Source organism: Schistocerca piceifrons, chromosome 6 (genome assembly GCF_021461385.2).
Source record: "Schistocerca piceifrons isolate TAMUIC-IGC-003096 chromosome 6, iqSchPice1.1, whole genome shotgun sequence".
Lineage (NCBI taxonomy): Eukaryota > Metazoa > Arthropoda > Insecta > Orthoptera > Acrididae > Schistocerca > Schistocerca piceifrons.
Genome location: NC_060143.1, coordinates 334,141,596 through 334,163,516, shown reverse-complemented (window position 1 = coordinate 334,163,516; position 21,921 = coordinate 334,141,596). Strand labels below are relative to the sequence as shown.

The following is a 21,921-nucleotide window of genomic DNA, read 5'->3' as shown; positions in this document are numbered from 1 at the left end:
CAATGAATTCACTTACAAACTCTCGAGAACACTGACGAGTATCAGCCATTTTAATGCCCTGTGCGCACAAATACAAACACTAGACTGAGTAAACAGCTGTTTCGCGCCAGATTTGCGGCGATCTCCTGTACACATGCTCCAACTTGTCTGTGCAGATGTGGTTTGAACCCACAGATTTGAGAGGTTTCGCTCAAACCTCCAATTCCAACTTCCAGGTTTGCACACACCTCATGTTGGTGCAAATCTTCTGTCCACACGCAACGATCTGTCTGCGCAGATGTGATGTGCGCAGACATTTGCGCAGACAGATCGTTGCGTGTGGACGGGCCTTTACACAAACATGGGTGGTTTCTATATATTTCAATGAATTCACTTACAAACTCTCGAGAAGACTGACGAGTATCAGCCATTTTTAATGCCCTGTGCGTACAAACACTGAACAAACAGCTGTTTCGCGCCAGATTTGCGGCGATCTCCTGTTCACACGCTCCATCTTGTCTGCGCAGATGTGGTTTGAACCCACATATTTGAGAGGTTTCGCTCAAACCTCCAACTCCAACTTCCAGGTTTGCACACACCTCAGGTTGGTCCACACGCAACGATCTGTCTGCGCAGATGTTATGTGCGCGGATATTTGCGCAGACAGATCGTTGCGTGTGGACGGGCCTTTAAGCAGCCATGTCTAGACAATTTTGATCGGTCTTTCTGTTTCTTGCATTTTGTCTGCAGTGGTTTTACAACGCAAGTTGTGAACAAAGACCATAGCAGAATTTCCTCTATTTATAAAGAAATGAAATAAACTTTGAGATTACGAGAACTTAGTTGCTTGGCTCTGTGATTTCTTTTCTACGCTGATAAATAGTGGGCGAACAGTAGATTGGGACTTGTGTCGTGTGAACACAGCACATTTGCAGGTATCTGTTGGATGCGCAGACATCGTTGCGGGTAGCCGGGTCGGGAGAACCACGTGTCGCAAACACGCTGAAGTAGTATTATCTTTGCTGCGTGCAGTAGACGTGTATGTTGTGGTTGTGTAGCAGTTCGACAAGGATGGGCGGTAGACTTCTAAACCTGTTAATTATTGGCGCGTCGGCTTTATTTGCCTACGCAAATGCTGGCGGGGAAACTCTTGTGCTGTTGGATAATCTTGCAATAAAGGAAACCCATTCTATGTTCTTTAAATCATTGCAGGGTAAGTTAACCGGCATCGTCAGTATTATATCTGTCTGATCACGCCTGAAAGGCGAAAATGTATGAGATTGGGAGAAATATTACGTACAGGTACTTCAGCAGTCTGGAAATTTATAAATTTTAGTTGCGTTAGGAAAGAGGACACATTTTAGTCTCAATATGAAACGCGTTGTAAATGCAGTGTATGTAAAGAAGCCGATGCGATACAGAGCCAGTACGTAAGATGTTTTCATGAGGATCCTGGTTCTTGGATCATAGGATCCATTATTCTTGCCTGGTCATATTCAATCACTTTACGTGGGACACGTGCCATAGTCATAGCTGTCACAAATTGCATGAAATGTTGCAGCAACATTAAACTTAAAATTGACACTTCTGAAACTAGATATACACACGGTTCGTTTAAAGTATGTGGGTCTGTGGATCAGTTCATGAATGGGATGACAACTCTTCTTTATACGCCCTCATAGTACGAACTGCGGAAACAAAGTCTTTTTGTGCAAAAATGGCATAAATAATTGCTTTTTTGTTGTGCATACCGACATGCAACCATTCCATCACTTTTTTTATATTAGTTCTGTATTTTTAAAATTCAGATGGGAGATCATATCAGAGTGTTTTTATACTGTGCCTGTCTGACACCAGTGTGGTTGTTCTGGTGACTGCTCAAAACTTGTGAACTATGCTTGCATTTATCAAACTTGGTATCTTGGCTCCCTAATCTTGAATCGATAGTTTGAAAGCTTTTAAGCAATTAATTTTTTTGTGTCCAGCTACCCTACAGATTACTTAATATTATGCATATTGTCTAGGCCTAATGGCATTGTCTGGGACTTATTCTCACTAAAAGTGGGACTAGTGTAGCAGGGGATACAACCCGTCGGCTTTGGACAATGACGTCACAAGTGGCCAATCGAGAAGCGATTCTTCTTAGTGTTGTAGCTCCCTTCAGTGACTGATAAGTGTTTTTTGGCCTTTTTAAAAAAAATCTCACGAGATAGAATAAACAGATCCACTTTATTAAGCAATCAGTAAAAAAACGAAACTGAAACATAACAGCAAAAGCGAAAATGGTAAACTGTTCTCTGGCGACTTGTGACGTCATTGTCCAAAGCCGACGGGTTGTATCCCCTGCTACACTAGACCCCTAAAAGTTGCACTTCTGTACCTTTTTGTTATTCTTGTTGTATAGAATGATATGATAAAAATTCAAAAACCAGTTTTTGCACCAGTGTACTTGTCACATGAGCTGTCATTATTAGCATTATTAGTTTTTTTGCATTGTGAATGTAAACTACAAAAACAGTTAGACTGTAATCATTCACTATCTGTGGTTTAAATTTGTGCTGCATGTAATGGGTGACATCACTGCTGTTCAGCAGTGATAAAATGGACACATTTGGAAGGAATAAGGTCTATCATGCACTGGAGAACATTGTTTCAGTAGCCTGGCTGGGGCAGCCAAAATGTTGAGCAGCCAGCTGACAATCAGTAGTGACAGATCAGCTCAGCAAGGAGGATGGGGAAGATATAATAATTGTTTACCCTTTGTCTTCTAGAAATGCAAAGCCACAGTATACGGGCTCATTTTGCTATAACAATTATTTTTCCATGATTATAAGTTCACTTACATAGGTGTTGTTTGGCATTCTACCAGATAAGTGGAGAAATTTTGTTCACCTGGTGGATATTCGAGAACAGTTTGCAATTAACATTATCAAAGCAAGCTGTGTTTTGCATAATTATGTGTGAGAAATACCATTTAAGATTCTACAGACATTAGATGCAATGGGCTTTCTCTCATCTCTCAGGCTTCTACTGTATCAGGAACATCACAAGATGCAAGTGGTTCACTCTTCCCCAATTGACCTGGTAATTCACAACAGTCACGTTCAAATTTAACTTGCTCATTTGATCTGTCCTGTGGTCATCTTCCAGTCCTTCAGCATGGCATTCACTCATTAAAACTCTCACAACAAAGTATATCATGGTGTGTAGTGACTTCATGAACTTTATACAAGGGAGCTATATCGGTGCTATTGCAGAAATTTTTGATTGCTAACATTCAAGACATATTAATTGACATTCACAACTCCGGAATGATCGTAAAATTTATCTGGACACTGAGCCACTTTGGTTTATTGGGAAAGAACCTTACTGCACAGGAGAAAAGACCTGAACTTGGAGTACCAAGCACAGAACTACAGTTGAAATGAAATGTCTTGTGGTGAGGGCCTCCCGACGGGTAGACCTGATCGCCTAGTGCAAGTGTTTTGAGGTGACGCCACTTCAGCGACTTGAGCGTTGATGATGATGATGATTACACAAACATCCAGTCCCTGAGTGGAGAGAATCTCCAACCCAGCCGGGAATTGAACCTGGGCCCCCCGGCATAACAATCTGGCATGCTGTCCACTCAGCTATGGTGGCAGGCAGAACTACAGTTGCAACTGTGACATCAAATTTTGAAAGCCAGGGAAATGTAATGGCAGGCTACCGCAACTGTCAGCAAGCCGAGGGTGGTCAAGGGGACCACCAGGTCACGGAACATTTCTTTCCAAGCCTCTCGAAAAGATGTAATGTGCTGCCTACATTTTGGCCATACCAGACTTACCAAAAAGTTCCTTTCATGGTAAGAGGACGTACCTATTGCGCCTGTGGTAGTCCTCTGATAGTACATATTCCCACACAAGCCATGAACCCGTCTACCTTCCTGTCCAGGCACTTGACGACAATGGGGTAGCAGCTAAAAATTTTGTACATTTCCTGAGGGGAAAATGGCTATTATAACACAGTTTAATGCACCTAAATGTTAGATTTAGGGGTGGGTGTAGAAGGAGCACCTCTCACTGTGGCCTGTGCCCTGAAAGGCCTCAGACTACCTTCTCCCCCTGCGTTGTCATGTGTTTTTAAATTATTATTTACTATTTATCCAACAGTTTAAGATAATTACCTCTCTAGCCCATACAAATCTTCATTTTGTCACTCAGCTCTAGTCATACTGAGTCTGATGAGCTGCTTAGTGTGTACTTTGATTATGTTGATGTGGGACGATTGAAAAGTGCACTTCCCTCCACAAATATCTGCTGTGGGGAGTCTCCCGGTGGGGCTTCTTCCACACTGACATTCGTTACCCATGACCAGCTACTGTTTTAAGTGGCCTGGTTTCATCTCATTTTTAACCATCTGGCTTAAGATACTATCACACAAATTTTCAACCACAAAAACCAGGCCAAAAGGCTCTGAAGGGGACGATTTTTGTTTTTCTCATTTTACGTGAATTCCCAGTGGAACAAGGGACTATTACCCTTTCAAACCTGAAATAATAATAATAAATAACTCTTCTTTCTCTTTGTCTTGTGTACAGAAACCATTCTTTCCAGCATAGTGCTCTAGTCTCTCTCTCTCTCTCTCTCTCTCTCTCTCTCTCTCTCTCTCTCTCTCTCTCTCGGAGGCCGGGGAGGGGGGTTGGGGGTGGGGGGTGTATGTACTTGCACTACAGAGAGATGGATGGCTCGGAAACTAGTTACGTTTTTGCCCTGTACATGTGTCTGTGCACCACTTGTCAGTCTATAGGTGGGTGTTTGCCTTTTCTCATTTTTGTTGATTTGCTGTAAGTTCTGCCTATGCCATTAGAAAAGTGGTAAACATAGCATTAAATATGCACCATATTCTAAGTTTAATTCAAGTAACTGAATCATTTTAATTTGTATTTTTGAGCACGAAAATGTGTGTTGAAATTTACATAAATGTTTCCCTCACATTTTTCTCTAATCTGTTTTTTTCTCCACAGAACGTGGGTACACTTTAACATTCAAGTCAGCTGATGATGCTGGATTGGTCTTGTCAAAGTATGGGGAATTTCTGTACAAGCACTTGATTATCTTTGCGCCCTCTGTTGAGGAATTTGGTGGATCACTAAGTGTTGAATCAATAACTGAATTCATAGATGGTGGGGGTAAGTATTATTTTTTTTTTTTACAAAACTGACTTTTTTATGTTACAACATACCTAAAGAAGAGAATGCACTTTCATGTGTTCTCAATGTGTGATTATCATCGTAGAAAAAATAAGCAAGAACCAGCTCTTATGATCACAGTAGTATCAGGTCATAAGTCATTTTTGCTGTGAAGGCCTTGTATTCCAATTTTAAGATTATTTTGTGGTCTGGTTTTGATCATTTACATATCTGGTATTACCAGGCCTGTTTCATAATAAAATCAGTAGTAGTTCTGTACTGTACATTTCCTGAGGGGAAATGTGATTCATGCCAACTGAATTCTTAATTTAATGTTTAAAACCTAAGCAGATGCGAATTACGATCTTTCATCAGCTGTGCATATTTATCTATTGTGCTTCTGTCAGTGGCCACCAATTAATGATTGTTTTTCGTGACTTTAACATTTTCCATTGTTATTAATCTCTGGCAATATTTACTAAATTTGTGTACAGTATGAAAGTGATTCAGTGTCAGTGTGATGAACAACTTAATGTGGATCATCATTTCTAGGAAATGTATTGGTGGCTGGCAGTTCCAGTTCTGGGGATGTGCTAAGGGAGTTGGCCTCAGAGGTGGGCTTTGAGATGGATGAGGAGGGTGCTTCTGTCATCGACCACCTCAACTATGATGTCAATGACCAGGGAAAGGTGAGAGCTGTGTTACAATCTACAGTCATGTGGGGATGAGCACAGCAATCCCTGCTGTTGATGCACAGTTCCTGAAATGGGAAAAATTATTTCAGGAACATAGTTTCGATGTTCTGAAGTAATTGGGACTTCAGGTATCAAACACAAAAGGAAGTTTGATGATAAGTCAGCCCTGCCCCACATCATGCATTTATACATATAATCTAAGCAACAAATACCATGTGATAAAGTATTTTCTCACTGAGTGAGGGAATTTGTCAGATAACAGTAAGGCAGGATTTGGATTAGGAACTTTAAATCCTTTAGGATCCAATGTTCATGGTATAGACAGAAAATTACAAGAGTTACCAGGAGTTACTGACTTATTATTTATTTTATTGGAAATAGTAGTGCACTCTTCGTACTAGACATTGTATGGTGCTGGAGACTGATGAGCTGTTCAGGACCTCCGTGGGTAACTACTTCATCCCAGGAAGTTTGAGTACACATTATGTCATATGGGTAATTCAGTGACTGACCATATTATGAAAAGGATAGATTGCTACTCACTCTAAAGATGACAGTGAGTTGCAGGCAGCTGCAATGAAAATACTGTTACACATTAAGCTTTTGACCAAAGCCGCCTTCAGGAAGAAAACACACACCCCATGCTCACTTGACCACTCTCTCTGGCCACGGTGCAATTATGTCAGACAGAAGCAGGAGTCTGGAGTGGGGTGGGGAAGGTGCAGCGATGGCAGGATACTGGTGGAGGGAAAGAAGCGATTGCTGCCTGGTGGAACATGCAGGGACTTGTTGGTGGCAAGAAAAGGCTGCTAGGTTCAGTGTGGTTAGACTGTGTAGGTGGGAGGGGTGGGGGAGGGAGTAGAAAAAGAAAAAAAGATCAGTGGTGTGTCAGCAGAGCAGCACACAATGAGGTTAAGGGGATGTGACTTGAGATGAGATGGTAGGACAGAGGGGGCGGGAACCATTGGATGGATGGTTTGAGGACAGCAGGTTACCATAGGTTGCAGCTGGAATGATTCTGAGAGCAGATAATTTGTTGTAGGGATAACCCCACCTGTGAAATTCAGAAAAGCTGGTTGTTGAGGGGAGGATCCAGGTGGCCAGGGTTGTGAAGTAGCCATTGAATTCAAGCATGTTATGTTCCCCTCCTCCTAATTCTTGTCCCCTCACCCTTACTACGCGCCACTCTCTGCCAATGCACCCACTGGTCTTTCCCATTTTCTGCTTCCCATTTCCACCTGCCTCCCTCACCCACAGACTCCTGACACTGTTCCTTGCATGGTCCATCAGCCAGTGCTCACTTCCCTCCCCCACCCTTTCCCTGCTGTCCTTCCCCACCAAACCAGATAACTGCCTCTGCTTGATAGTGGCATTCTGGCTGGAGGTAGCAGTCATGATGTGTGCATGAGGTGCGCTTCTGTGTAATTTTCCTTTGATCCTCCAAAACATCATGGCATCATTCAGTGCCACATGTGTCTGCAATCATACTCCATGTGCTCCTAGTGGTGTGCAGCACAATGCAAATTATATAAGGTGTGGCACCACTGAGTAGTGAAGAAAAGTCTTTGTTGTCAGACATAGAGCAATTCTCTGCTCTGCTGCACTATTGAAACCGTCTTAATAAGGGTTTCCAGCCTTGCTTTGTCTACAAGGCAGAATTAAAATTGTCACTACTCCAACACTGATGACAAATTGGTTTCCTTTCACAATCTAACTGCATTCAGAAAAATTCCTAGATTACCCTCTGGACTGGTCAGTAGATCCCTTCAACTGAATTCTTTCAATTTCCACATGAAACAATACAAAGGCAAAACAGAGGAACAGTTTAAATCTGTGTAGGTCAAATATTGCAACAAAATTAATACAGTTTCCCCTGTAACAAATATGTTTTATTAGTGTTGATAAAACCACAGCAAGTGTGTGTATTCCATCAGACACTACCTCAAACTGGTTAAAAAATAAAAAATGAGGCTTCCGCATATGATTCAGAAACCAGTAACACCATCAAGTCAGCACCAGAAGGCCAATGGCTTACCTGTTACACCTTGGAAGGCTTCTGACTTGCCACCAAATTTCACAAGTTCTAAGCCACTCTTTCAGTTGTTTTTCAGGTACTCCAGTGCTGGAGCAAATGGTTGGCCTTTGGCCTAAATGTGGGCATTGTCAATGGTTGTCCTGCCTTCCCGCTAATAGTATTTCTCCAAATAGTAGCTCCTCTTGGTAGGAGTTCTTGAATTGAATAAAATGTTATTTGCCTTCCAGCCACATCTAGTGACTTCTGTCCATCCATAAGCTTTTGGCTGAGTGCTCCTTGCCATTGTCTGGTAACTACCCACCTTGTGTTTACTGACCCTGTCAATATTCATGTGGACCTTGCTGGATGGCCCAGCCTGGCCTCTACCCTTTCCACCTTTTTTTCTCTCGTTATTCTTTTTAATGCCTTGTTTCGACTGATCTTTTAATGACTTGTGCATTATGTCTTTTTTCTGGGCTTTCATCCGTTTTTTATTGTGTTACACTTCAACTTTCCGGGATGTACCTTTCACCTCCTTCCTTTGATGACTACTCCTGGTTTTCCCCTTAACGAATGAAGGGTCTGATGACTTTGCAGTTTATTCCCTTTCACTCCATCCAGCTGGCCATTATTCATCATTTTACTGGCTGTGATGTCAGCCTGTGCTCAGTGCTTTCTTGTATAAGGCGATAGTTTTTTCCTGCATCTGCTGTGCTCACTTCAACTTACAATGTATGCAAAATTGGCACCTCTGTTGATGGTGGTAGGAGATATTTCTCTCTCTATAGTTTTTTAAATTATGGTATCCCAAAAAATCACTACTTTTTGTAACTACAGAGGTGTTGATTGCAATTTTATCAACATTTTTGAGTGCATCTGCTGCTGATTTCTTTGGGTAATGTAATAGCAGGTGACTATCATGTTGAGTATGGCATTGTTTTACATGTTCATAGTCTGGCTGACCTAATATTGTCTGCACTCCAACAATATTTTGAAAAAATGGAAGATTTCTTGGAACAGTTGAATATTGTTCATAACAGGGGCGGTTTGTTCTTAAGGCCAGCATTACACTATCAAATTTCTTTGACAAAGTTGCTTTGTCAAGTATATTTGACATAGTGTAATAGGGAAATTTTTCAAATGTCACCTTTTGTCAAATTTGTTGGATCGAATGTTGCATAGGTGGAAATGTTAGAGGACTAAATGTAAAAGCCAAACTATGTCACAAGCATGTGAATATACTCATAATTAGGTCTATTCATTTCTCATGTTAAAGGATTCTTGATGACACAGTTATTACTCAGTTACTGTATACATTACATTGCACTCAGATTTTATTATATGTTAACATTAACATGAAGAAGGATGTTAGTTTAATTAAATTTTGTATTTGTGTTGGAAAAATAACTGCCTCGTTTAGTGACTGGGCACTATAAAACTAACACCATCAAAATGCTTGCATGCAGTTCTTCTGTTATACATGCCAGCCATTCTGAGGAAACTGAGATATTTGATGACAGTATAATACCCAATTTTTGTGCCATGTCAGATATCTTTGTTAAAGAAATATGATTAATATTTTGTCAGATGTCTTTGTAAAAGAAATTTGATAGTGTAATACTGACCTAAGGGCCAGATAGACTTGGCCTCACCGTACTCTGAGCTCCCAGAAGATGGGTCATATCTTGCTGCTACTTCTCCTCACCCTTCCTCTCGGCACATCATTCCACAGTGACGTGCCTGTTTTCATTTCCCCATCTCGTTCAGTGAATACCAAGGGCCAGCTTCAGGTGACCGCACCACCTCCAGTGCCCTGGCTGTGAAAACTGCAGTTGTAGTGATGTGACAAAGCTGTCTCTTTTTCTCTGGCTCACACCTCACTATGGCATAGCTTAGAGCCTTATCAGGCAGGCCCAGTGGACGGACATGCTCATGCGTACCCCTCTTTGTCCACACAACAGCAGACCCTTCTGTCTCTGTCACATCACCGCTCTCCCACCTTTACACAGGTCTACACGATGTTTAGGATCACCAGCTTTGGCCTGTAGCACAATTTTTTGGCCTGTAGCACAAATTTTCAACTGCATCACTTAACACACCTACCTGCAGCCACTCTCATGTGCATTAATGCTTAACACAAGTTATTTTGTGTTGTTTGGTGATAAATGATTTTGAGCAACAGTCGGATGGAAGGATTTGAAGCATTTAAGTGATCAAATTAAGAAATGTGAAGAAGGTGGGATACATTTAGAAAATGCTTGTAAATACAAAATGTCTGGCAACATTAACATTGTTGCTCAGATTGATTCAGCATGTAAAATGTCAGTGCAGAAACATACTGATATACCAAGATAACATTGAAGAACTAATTAAAGACATTATTACTGGGTCTTTTGTTTATGTGCAGGCAAATATTATGTGTAAGTCAGTTTTTCATTTTGCTGCAGTATATTGAGGGGAAGAATCCTGTTGAGAGAGTCCTTTCCTTTGACATAAGTGACAAAAATGAAGGTTTTATAACAAGCATTTGGAACAATTGTGTTATAAAGTTTATTGGCTTCTTATCTGGGCCCCATCAAAGAAAATTACCACCAGCTGCCACTGTTTCATAACCACATTAAGTTCATGAAGGTTGAAAACTGAGTCGCTCTTTCTTGATATACTTACCTGGAAAAATCACAGTGCATATTCCAACACAATGAATGCAGAAGACTACTCATACAGGCAGGTATCTGCATGTTTTTAGGCACTATTGCTCGGCCCAAAAGCATACTGTTCTGAGGATGTTGATTCATACAGTGGAAACTGTCTCTGATGCTGAAAACTTGCCACAAGAACTGAACCACCTATGAAAAGTCTTTGTGAGAATGGCTACAACAAAAAAACAAATATTGCATGCAATTTCAGAGATAACTAGATGTGGAATACCACTGACAAAGAGAGTAAAAGCTGGCTTTATTTGTCGTCTCTGTGGTTCAGTGATGTTGAAGATTAGCCGGGTCCTGAAGTCAGTCTCAGCCCTACAGCTAAAATTTGTGAATTCATGTGGCCTGTGAATGGTAATCTGAGCATCGAACTCCCATTGTTTACAAGGCACTGTTTAAATATTGTCTAATACTTGAAGCAGACAATTTACACAGTAGAACAACACTGGATTGATCAAGAGATACCGAGAAATTGACAATAATGGAAGCTGCATTGGAAAGTGAACATAAAATAGCTTTCAGTGAGATGTCTACCTTCACAAAGGCTAACGGTTTCTACAGGAAGTGTATGTTACACAACTCCCATTTTTCAGTAACAAATTAAGTCATTCCTGAACGGATAATGAAAATCTGAAGCCAAAAAATGTTTGCAACATGCTAGAGCAGTAAATAACTCAACTGTTTTTACAGAGTACACACACACACACACACACACACACACACACACACACACACACAAAAAAAACTTCTTTGTTACTGGTTGAAAACAGACATATAACATATCTTTCTGCATTGCACGTAGCATAGATTCAGATGCTATGACTATATTTAGTATATTATGAAGAAATATACAGAGGCAAGAAACTTGAAAAAGCAAAATTTTAATAATTCATAAGAACCATCAACCATAAAGGCAACGAAAACAAATAATTCGAAGGAATCTAATTAGACTCTTATGTGCTCTTGCTTATGATTATAAGCTGTTAGTAATAAAGTAATGAGAATAAGCACATATTAAAGTGATATATCTAGAGCAAAAGGGAATCTGAAATCATGCCCTATGAGAGATCCCAATTTGACAGCAAAACTAAAGAAACAAGGAATGCATGTAATATGCCTAAACTCAGTTACCAAGATACAACATGTTATTTGGGGGTACCATAGCCATAAATTTATTAAATAGACGCAGCAGTTTTTGAATATCTGTCAAAGAATCAAGAATGGTATGGATTGTGAACCAAAGCGAAAAATGGTACAGCCTAAGAGAATCCTGCCACCTTCATGCATATGGCACCTTCGTCAGGCTAAACACTCAATAATAGGTGTAAAAAGAAGGGATTAGATGTATAATAAAGGAGAGGCCTGTATAAATTCAGGCCGAGTGGGAAAATGCCATTTCCATTTAAGAAAGACAAATTTAAATTCAAGCCACGTAAGGAAAGAAATTCTAAACACAAGCCAATCTAAAAGCCATGAAATTCAATAATAAATAAAACAAATTTGTATTGCTGCTTTAAATTTTCAAATACTAGTGTTTCTAAACACAAAGAAAATAATAGAGAACGTATGGAAGTGCCTTGAGAAAGCATTGTAAGCAAAAAGGGTTTAAAGCTGCCTCAGACAAAAATAAAGTACTGTCGCAAACATAAAATGAAATGAACAGTAAGTCACTAAACACAAAATCTTCAAATCAACCAGTGTACCACACTATTGCTAAAAGTGTATAGAATCTGTATTTAATAATAATGTTGTTACAGGGTTAATTAATACAAGGATTAATTAATAACAACATTTTGCTGTATTCGTATTATCTTCTGCCGGCCCTCACTATTCAGGGCATCCCTCTTGCACACACCGTTATTTTGTTGTTTGGTCTTTCCAAGAATTTTGTGGCCTACTTCATTTACATCTGTCTGGTGGTCTCCATTCAAAAATTATCTTTGTCCGCCAGTGACTTGACATTCTCAACAAATGCCCATACCCCTTCAGCTGTTTTCTTTCAATTCTGTGTATCAGTGTTTCATTTGCCCTCATTGTAGCTGTTGTTTCATCATAAGTTTTCATCTCAGTTCTTGATAATTTGGCACTCATTTCCGCAGCTATTTGTCTTCTTTTGATGTCAGTTCTAATCAATAGCATAGAACAGATTCAACCATTAGCTACCTACTCTTTTCTTATTGTTACTAGAAATGCTCTTGTTCCATGAAGTAGTCAAGAGTTCATACACCCTATTACTTTTCTGCTCCATTCTATTCTTATTTTATTTACACGTCAAGTGCCGTAGGACCAAATCAAGGGGCAAATCATCGAGGTCATGGAACGAGTCAGTACATAAAAGTACATAAAAGTAACAACAAATAAAAATAAAATGTTTATGACCCGAATAAAGTCAAGCAATAAGTTTAAATAAACGCAATCAACAATACAAGAAGAATCAGCTTAATTTTTCAATTAACTCCTCGGCAGAATAAGATGAGTGACCCATGAGGAAACTCTTCAGTTTCAATTTGAAAGTGTGTGGAGTACTTACAAGATTTTTTAATTCTAGTGGTAGCTTATTGAAAATGGATGCAGCAGTATACTGCACATCTTTCTGCACAAGAGTTAAAGAAGTCCGATCCAAATGCAGGTTTGATTTCCACCGAGCAGCTAGGTGAAAGCTGCTTATTCTTGGGAATCAGCTAATATTGTTAAGAAGAAATGACAGTAAGGAATGTGTATATTGAGAGGCCAATGTCAAAATACCCAGACTCATGAACAGGGGTCGACAAGATGTTTGTGAACTTACACCATTTATTGACCGAACTGCCCGTTTCTGAGCCAAAAATATCCTTTTAGAATGGGAAGAGTCACCCCAAAATATAATACCATATGACATAAGTGAATGAAAATAAGCAAAGTAGACTAATCTTTGTGTCGAACACTCACTCACTTCAGATGGTGTTCGAATAGTAAAACCGGCAGCATTAAGTCTTTGAACAAGATCCTGCAAGTGAGCTTTCCACAACAGTTCACTATCTATCTGAACACCTAGAAATTTTAACTGTTCTGTTTCACTAAGCATATGCCCATTCTGTGAAATTGAAATGTCAGGTTTTCTTGAATTGTGTGTTAGAAACTGTAAAAAATGAATCTTACTGTGATTAGCATTAGTTTATTTTCTACAAGCCATAAACATATGTCATGAACTGCACTATTTGAAACTGAGCCAATGTTGCACACAACATCCTTTACTACCAAGCTAGTGTCATCAGCAAATATAAATATTTTAGAGTTAACCTGTAATAATAGAGGGCAAATCATTTATATAAATAAGAAACAGGAGTGGCCCCAACGCTGATCCCTGGGGTGCCCCCACTTGACCATACCCCACTCAGACCCCATATCACAGCTATTCTCAACACTGTGAATAATGACCTTTTGCTGTCTCTTGCTGAAGTAAAAGGTGAATCAATCATGAGCTACTCTCCATATTCTGTAATTGTCCAACTTCTGGAGAAATATTTTGTGATCAACACAGACGCCTTAGTTAAATAAAAAAATATGCCTAGCATTTGAAATCTTTTGTTTAACCCATCCAATACCTCACAGAGAAAAGAGAATATAGCATTTTCAGTTGGTAAAAAACTTCTAAAGCCAAACTGTACATTTAATAGAAAATCATGTGATATAAAATGATCAATTATCCTTACACACACAGCCTTTTCAGTAACTTTAGCAAACACTGATGGCATAGAAATAGGTCTAAAATTGTCTACATTATATCTTTCTCTCTTTTTATAAAGCTGCTTTACTACTGAGAACTTTAATTGTTCAGGAAACTGACCATTCCTAAAGGAAAAATTACAAATATGGCCAAGTACAGGGCTAACATGTGCAGTACGGTACTTTAATTCTGCTAGGCACTCCATCATATCTATGAGAGTCCTTAGTATTCAGTGATCTAATTATTGACTCAATCTCCCCCTTATCTGTCTCACAGAGGAGTATTTCCAACATCAATCTTGGAAAGCCATTTGCCAAGAGTTATATGATTCCCTGTAGAAATTAAATTTTTATTTAATTCCCCAGCAATGTTCAGAAAATGATTGTTAAACACTGTACAAATATCTGATTTATCAGTAACAGAAATATTTTTACTATGATCTGACTTTATATCATCTACCTAGTGCCGCTGACCACACTCTTCCTTCACAACTGACCATGTGGTTTTAATTTTATTCTGTAAATTAGCTGTTCTATTGCATACCCCACACTCTGTCTTCCTAATAACATTTTTAAGCGCCCTACAGTACTATTTGTAATGGGCTACAGTAGCTTGGTTGTGACTACTTATAACATTTTGATATAATTACCACTTTGTTCTACATGATATCCTTATCCCACTACTCAGCCACCCGGGCTGCATTTTACTGCTAGTGCTCCATTTAGAACATTCTAATGGAAAGCAACTCTCAAAGAGCATGAGAAATGTGTTGAGAAAAACATTATATTTGTCATCTATGTTATCGGCATTATAAACATCCTGCCACTCTTGTTCCATGACGAGGTTTAAAAACCTCCCTATTGTTGTTGGATTAACTGTCCTACATAGTTTGTAATTAATTATATGTGACACTTGTTTGAGTACAAAAGCCTTTTAGCGTTAAAATTTGTGCATCATGGTCTGAAAGGCCATTCACCCTTTTACTAACAGAATGCCAATCCAGTTATGAAGAATGAATAAAAATAATGTCTATGGCTGTGTTACTGTTTCCCTACACCCTAGTTGGAAAAAACACAGCCTGCATCAGATCATATGAATTTGGGAGATCTAACATCATCCTTTTTCTTGCACCATCATATACAAAATTTATATTTAAATATTACAATATTACCCTATACTCTTTTGTCAAAATTCCCCTGCGGGTCCGGGGATTAGAATAGGCCTGCGGTATTCCTGCCTGTCGTAAGAGGCGACTAAAAGGAGTCCATCCCCCTCACGGGGGTAGTTAGCGCCTGCGTCCGGAGACGGACGGTTCCACGACCTATCATCGTGGTCTTTTTGGTTTTTCACTTCTCGTTTCGTCCTTCCTTTTGTTGGTTCCTTTCTTTGCTCTTCTCCACCTCACTGTCTTCCTTACTCTTTCCCTTGACTTCTCCTTGCCTTCTCATTGCCTTTTTCTCCTTGCCTTCTCATTGCCTTTTTCTCCTTGCCTTCTCATTGCCTTTTTCTCCTTGCCTTCTCATTGCCTTCTTCTCCTTGCCTTCTCATTGCCTTCTTCTCCTTGCCTTCTCTGGTCTCCGCCTCGGCGTTTGAGACAGTCTGTCCTCTTTCTCCCTCTCTCTCTTCTTTTTCCTCTTCTTCCTTCCTCCCTGTGCATGTCTGAAGGCCGCCCCACGCGTTCGCACGCGTAGCCGGTGACGGGGTAACGCGTAAGTCCCCGCCCTGGGTAGACATGTAAGGCACGCGCGTACCCCCTGGTAAAGGCCAGGCCCGGGGAGGGGTGATTGCCTGAGCTGATACCTTCTGACCATGCCGATTGGTCCCTCCGTCTGTTTCTCGGGAGGTGTGACCTGAGCTGTAAACATTCACCTAAGGCGGGCGTGCCCTCTGAGAGGGTCCCCACAAGGAAGGAGCGCGCCATCGGAGACGCTGGCAATCATGGGGGATTCCTCCGCAATGGATTCTGCTCCATCTCTTTCGACTTCGACCCAAAAACGGAAACGTGACCAGCCAACAGTGACAAAAGTACTACCGCCTGCTCCACAGTTCCTCGTAGTTTCTCGATCTGAGGACGGAAAGGATTTTTCCTCTGTCAACCCTTTCGTTATTCAGAAGGGCGTAGATGCCATAGCCGGATCTGTCAAATCCTGTACCAGGTTGCGTAACGGCACCTTATTACTAGAAACTGAGAGTGCCTTTCAGGCACAAAAACTGCTTCGGGCCACCCTCCTGTACACGTTCCCTGTCCGGGTGGAGGCCCACCGAACTTTGAATTCGTCTCGTGGTGTAGTCTATACTAGCTCCCTCGACGGATTGACTGACGAGGAGCTTCAATCATTCCTCGCTGAGCAGGGCGTGACGGCTGTCCATAGGGTCATGAAAAAGGTCAACAATGACCTTGTACCGACCCGGACAATTTTCTTGACCTTCGATAGTGTTAAGCTGCCATCGCGCATCAAGGCGGGCTACGAGGTTATTTCTGTTCGCCCCTATATCCCGACACCTACGCGCTGCTACCAGTGTCAGCGTTTCAATCACACTCGACAGTCTTGTTCCAATGCGGCTAAATGTGTCACCTGTGGCAGGGATGCCCATGAGGGTGACTGTCCACCTCCGTCTCCTCGTTGTGTGAACTGTCAGGGTGACCATGCCGCATCCTCCCGCGACTGTCCTGTCTATAAGGAAGAACGCTGTATTCAGGAAATTCGGGTCAAAGAGAAAGTGTCCACCTCGGCTGCTCGCAAGCTATTGGCTAGTAGGAAGCCCACGCTGCTCCCAGCGGGGAAATACAGTACTGTCCTCGCCTCTCCTCGGACTACCCGGGAGGTAGCAACCCAGACATGCGATCTGACCTTCAGCACCACGGTCGTCTGTTCGGCCAGTGCTAAGATCGCGCGGTCGACGTCTCCTCTTCCTCCCATCACCCCACAGACACGAGCACCTTCCTCAGCTTCTGCTAAGACGAAGACACCGAAGTCAGATGCACGGGCCTTCAAGAAGGAACCATCCCGTGCAGACTTCCTCCGTACCTCGACCTCCCAGCCTTCGACCGGTACTTCCACTACACGTCCTTCCAAAAAGGCGCATAGGAAGCACAGTTCTCCTTCCCCGCCACGGCGCATTTCTTCTCTTGTGCCACCCAGCGGCTGCCGCCCCAGGCCGTCATCCGTTTCGCCTGGCCGCACCGCTGGTCGCCGTACATCTGGCCGTTCACTGGCGGAGGAAGCTTCCCCTCCCGGCCATCCTCCCGAGATGGCCGATGACCCTATAGACCCAATGGACGATGACTGTCCGCCTACTGATAGCGGCGGCAGTGCTCGCTCGAAGCCAGGCCCTAAGCGGCCTTCGAGGTGACCACTTCTCTCATCTTTCTTTTCTTACGATGGCACTTATTCACTGGAATATTCGCAGCATTCGCTCCAACCGAGAGGACTTGAAGTTGCTGCTCCGCTTGCACCGTCCGCTTGTCGTAGCCCTCCAGGAAACGAAGCTACGCCCATGCGATCAAATTGCCTTGGCACACTACACCTCTGTGCGTTTTGACCTACCCCCTGTGGTAGGTATCCCAGCTCATGGTGGGGTTATGTTGCTGGTCCGGGATGATATTTACTACGATCCCATCACGTTGCACACCGGCCTGCAGGCAGTTGCCATCCGCATTACTCTCCCCACTTTTACGTTTTCCTTTTGTACCGTTTACACTCCATCGTCATCTGCCGTTACCAGGGCAGACGTGATGCAACTTATTGCTCAGCTACCTGCACCATTTTTGTTAACTGGAGACTTCAATGCCCACCATCCCCTTTGGGGCTCTCCAGCATCCTGCCCGAGGGGCTCCTTGTTAGCAGACCTTTTCAACCAGCTCGATCTTGTCTGCCTCAATACTGGCGCCCCTACTTTTCTTTCGGACACATCTCACACCTATTCCCATTTAGACCTCTCTATATGTACTCCCCAACTTGCACGCCGGTTTGAGTGGTATGCACTTTCTGATACATATTCGAGCGACCACTTCCCGTGTTTTATCCATCTCCTGCAGCATACCCCCTCTCCGTGCTTCTCTACTTGGACCATCTCCAAGGCAGACTGGGGGCTCTTCTCTTCCAGGGCGACCTTTCAGGATCAAACCTTTACAAGCTGCGATCGTCAGGTCGCACACCTCACGGACGTCATTCTCGCTGCTGCTGAATATTCCATCCCTCACCCTCCTTCTTCTCCACGTCGCGTACCGGTCCCCTGGTGGACCGCAGCATGTAGAGACGCTTTACGTGCTCGTCGACGTGCTTTACGCACTTTTAAACGCCACCCTACAGTGGCGAATTGTATCAATTATAAACGATTACGTGCTCAGTGTCGTCGTATTATCAAAGAAAGCAAGAAAGCCAGCTGGGCTGCTTTCACAAGCACCTTCAACAGTTCTACTCCTTCTTCTGTTGTCTGGGGTAGCCTGCGCCGGCTATCTGGCACTAAGGTCCACTCACCAGTTTCTGGCTTGAAGGTCGCAAATGACGTCCTTGTGGCCCCTGAGGCTGTCTCCAATGCCTTCGGCCGCTTTTTCGCAGAGGTTTCGAGCTCCGCTCATTACCACCCTGCCTTCCTCCCCCGCAAACAGGCAGAGGAGGCTAGGCCACCTAACTTCCGCTCCTCGAATTGTGAAAGTTATAATGCCCCATTCACCATGCGGGAACTCGAAAACGCACTTGGCCGATCGCGGTCCTCTGCTCCAGGGCCAGATTCTATTCATATTCAGATGCTGAAGAACCTTTCTCCTGCGGGTAAAGGTTTTCTTCTTCGTACATACAATCGCATCTGGATTGAGGGACATGTTCCCGCATGCTGGCGCGAGTCTATTGCTGTCCCGATTCCTAAGCCGGGGAAGGACAAGCACTTGCCTTCCAGTTATCGACCTATCTCGCTTACCAGCTGTGTCTGTAAAGTGATGGAACGCATGGTTAACTCTCGATTGGTTTGGCTGCTCGAGTCTCGACGCCTACTTACCAATGTACAATGTGGAATTCGTAGGCGCCGCTCTGCTGTTGACCATCTGGTTACCTTATCGACCTTCATTATGAATAACTTCTTGCGGAAGCGCCCGACCGCGGCTGTGTTCTTTGATTTGGAGAAGGCTTACGACACCTGTTGGAAGGCGGGCATTCTCCGCACCATGCATACATGGGGCCTTCGCGGTCGCCTCCCTCTTTTTATTCGTTCCTTTTTAATGGATCGACAGTTCAGGGTACGTGTGGGTTCTGTCCTGTCCGACACCTTTCGCCAGGAGAATGGGGTGCCACAGGGCTCAGTTTTGAGCGTCGCTCTCTTCGCCATCGCGATCAATCCAATAATGGATTGCCTCCCAGCTGATGTATCAGGCTCCCTTTTCGTGGACGATTTTACCATCTATTGCAGCGCGCAGTGTACACGTGTCCTGGAGCGTTGTCTTCAGCGTTCTCTTGACCGTCTTTACTCCTGGAGTGTCGCCAATGGCTTCCGTTTTTCTGCCGAGAAGACGGTCTGTATTAACTTCTGGCGCTACAGAGAGTTTCTCCCACCGTCCTTACGACTCGGTCCCGTTGCTCTCCCAATCGTGGAGACAACCAAATTTTTAGGCCTTACATTTGACAGGAAACTTAGCTGGTCTCCACATGTGTCATATTTGGCCGCCCGTTGTACCCGTTCTTTAAATGTCCTCCGTGTTCTCAGTGGTCTGTCGTGGGGAGCGGATCGAACCGTCCTACTTCGTCTATATCGGTCGATCGTCCACTCCAAGCTGGATTATGGGAGCTTCGTATACTCCTCTGCACGGCCATCCATCTTACGCCGCCTCAACTCCATACAACATCGGGGTTTGCGCCTTGCGATCGGAGCATTTTATACCAGTCCCGTAGAGAGTCTTCATGCTGACGCTGGCGAATTGCCACTCACCTACCGGCGCGATATACTGCTTTGTCGGTATGCCTGTCGGCTACTGTCAATGCCCGACCATCCGTCTTATCGTTCCTTTTTTGACGACTCTCTTGACCGTCAATACGGGTTGTATGTCTCTGCCCTGCTACCCCCTGGCGTTCGCTTTCGTCGCCTCCTTCAACACCTTAATTTTTCACTCCCTGCAACCTTTCGAGTGGGCGAGAGCCGCACGCCACCTTGGCTCCTGGCTCAGGTCCGCGTTCACCTCGACCTCAGCTCGCTCCCAAAAGAGGTCACCCCCGGTTCGGTCTACCACTCCCGTTTTTTGGAACTTCGTTCGAAGTTCATCGACATGACTTTCATTTATACAGATGGCTCTAAGACCAATGACGGGGTCGGGTGTTCCTTTATTGTCGAGGCACAAAGTTTCAAATACCGGCTCCATGGCCATTGTTCGGTCTTCACAGCTGAGCTCTTTGCCCTCTACCAGGCTGTTCTTTACATCTGCCGCCACCGACATTCTGCTTATGTCATCTGCTCAGATTCCCTGAGCGCCATCCAGAGCCTCAGTGATCCGTACCCGGTTCACCCTTTCGTCCACCGGATCCAACGCTCTCTTCAGCAGCTGGCGGACGTCGGTTCTCCAGTTAGCTTTATGTGGGTTCCTGGCCATGTCGGTATCCCCGGGAACGAAGCTGCAGATGCCGCGGCCAAGGCTGCGGTCCTCCAGCCTCGGACAGCTTCTTGTTGCGTCCCTTCGTCCGATTTTAGCAGGGTGATTTGTCGGCGCATCTTATCTCTGTGGCATGCCGATTGGGCTGCACTTACCGACAACAAGCTTCGGGCCTTAAAACCTCTTCCCGTGGCTTGGACGTCCTCCTCACGCCCTTCTCGGCGGGAGGAGGTCGTTTTAGCCCGGTTAAGAATTGGACACTGCCGGTTCAGCCATCGCCATCTGCTGACGGCTGCGCCGGCGCCGTTCTGCCCATGTGGGCACTTGCTGACGGTTAGACACATTTTAATGTCCTGTCCAGATCTTAACACACTGCGCCTCGATCTTAACCTGCCAAATACTTTCGATGCCATTTTAGCGGATGACCCACGAGCAGCTGCTCGTGTTCTTCGTTTTATCAATTTGACAAACCTCGCTAAGGACATTTGATGATGCTGTTTTTTAATCCTATGCCTGTCAGTCTGTCTTTTCTCGTGTTTTCCCTTTTAGTTGTTGTGGTCAACTTGTGCCTCGCGGTGCATTCTTAGAGTAGTCAGGGCGCTAATGACCATTGAAGTTGTGCGCCCTAAAACCACAAAAAAAAAAAAAAAAAACTCTTTTGTCAATGTATGCCCCTTAATATTAAATTTTTCTGTCTACCTCATAACGGCTCCATCATTCAGGTGTACTTCAAATCTAGTGTCACTATTCACATCCAGATATTCGGTTTTTTTAAGACTCACCTGTAGTTCCCATGTGTCATATTCCAGATATTAATGTTGTATCATGAAATCATGGTCATTTTCATCTTGTTAGAATGACTTGGTCAGCAGATAAACTTAATGAAAACATCGGTACATCTTTAAAGATTCCCTTTTCCTCCACAGATATTCCTCAATCTTCAGAGAGAAACTTACACATATAAAGTGAACAATGTGGGTGCCATAACTGCAACCTTTTCTCAATCATTTTGTGATAGCTTCGATCCTCTTTTAATATATACCTTATAATGTCTGTAACCTTCAGTCATGAAATG

At 43.2% G+C, this 21,921-nt stretch overlaps 1 protein-coding gene across 1 annotated transcript in view; it reads left to right on the top strand.

Annotated features, from left to right (window-relative positions):
* The first annotated feature begins 998 nt into the window (after window positions 1-998).
* The window catches only part of LOC124802668 (dolichyl-diphosphooligosaccharide--protein glycosyltransferase 48 kDa subunit), a 48,098-nt gene continuing 27,175 nt past the window's right edge, over window positions 999-21,921 (top strand). Inside the window, exons 1-3 of the mRNA XM_047263580.1 lie at window positions 999-1,192; window positions 4,985-5,149; window positions 5,702-5,838. Coding sequence (XP_047119536.1) covers window positions 1,021-1,192; window positions 4,985-5,149; window positions 5,702-5,838 — 474 coding nt within the window. The 5' untranslated portion in view covers window positions 999-1,020. The remainder of the gene's footprint in view (window positions 1,193-4,984; window positions 5,150-5,701; window positions 5,839-21,921) is intronic.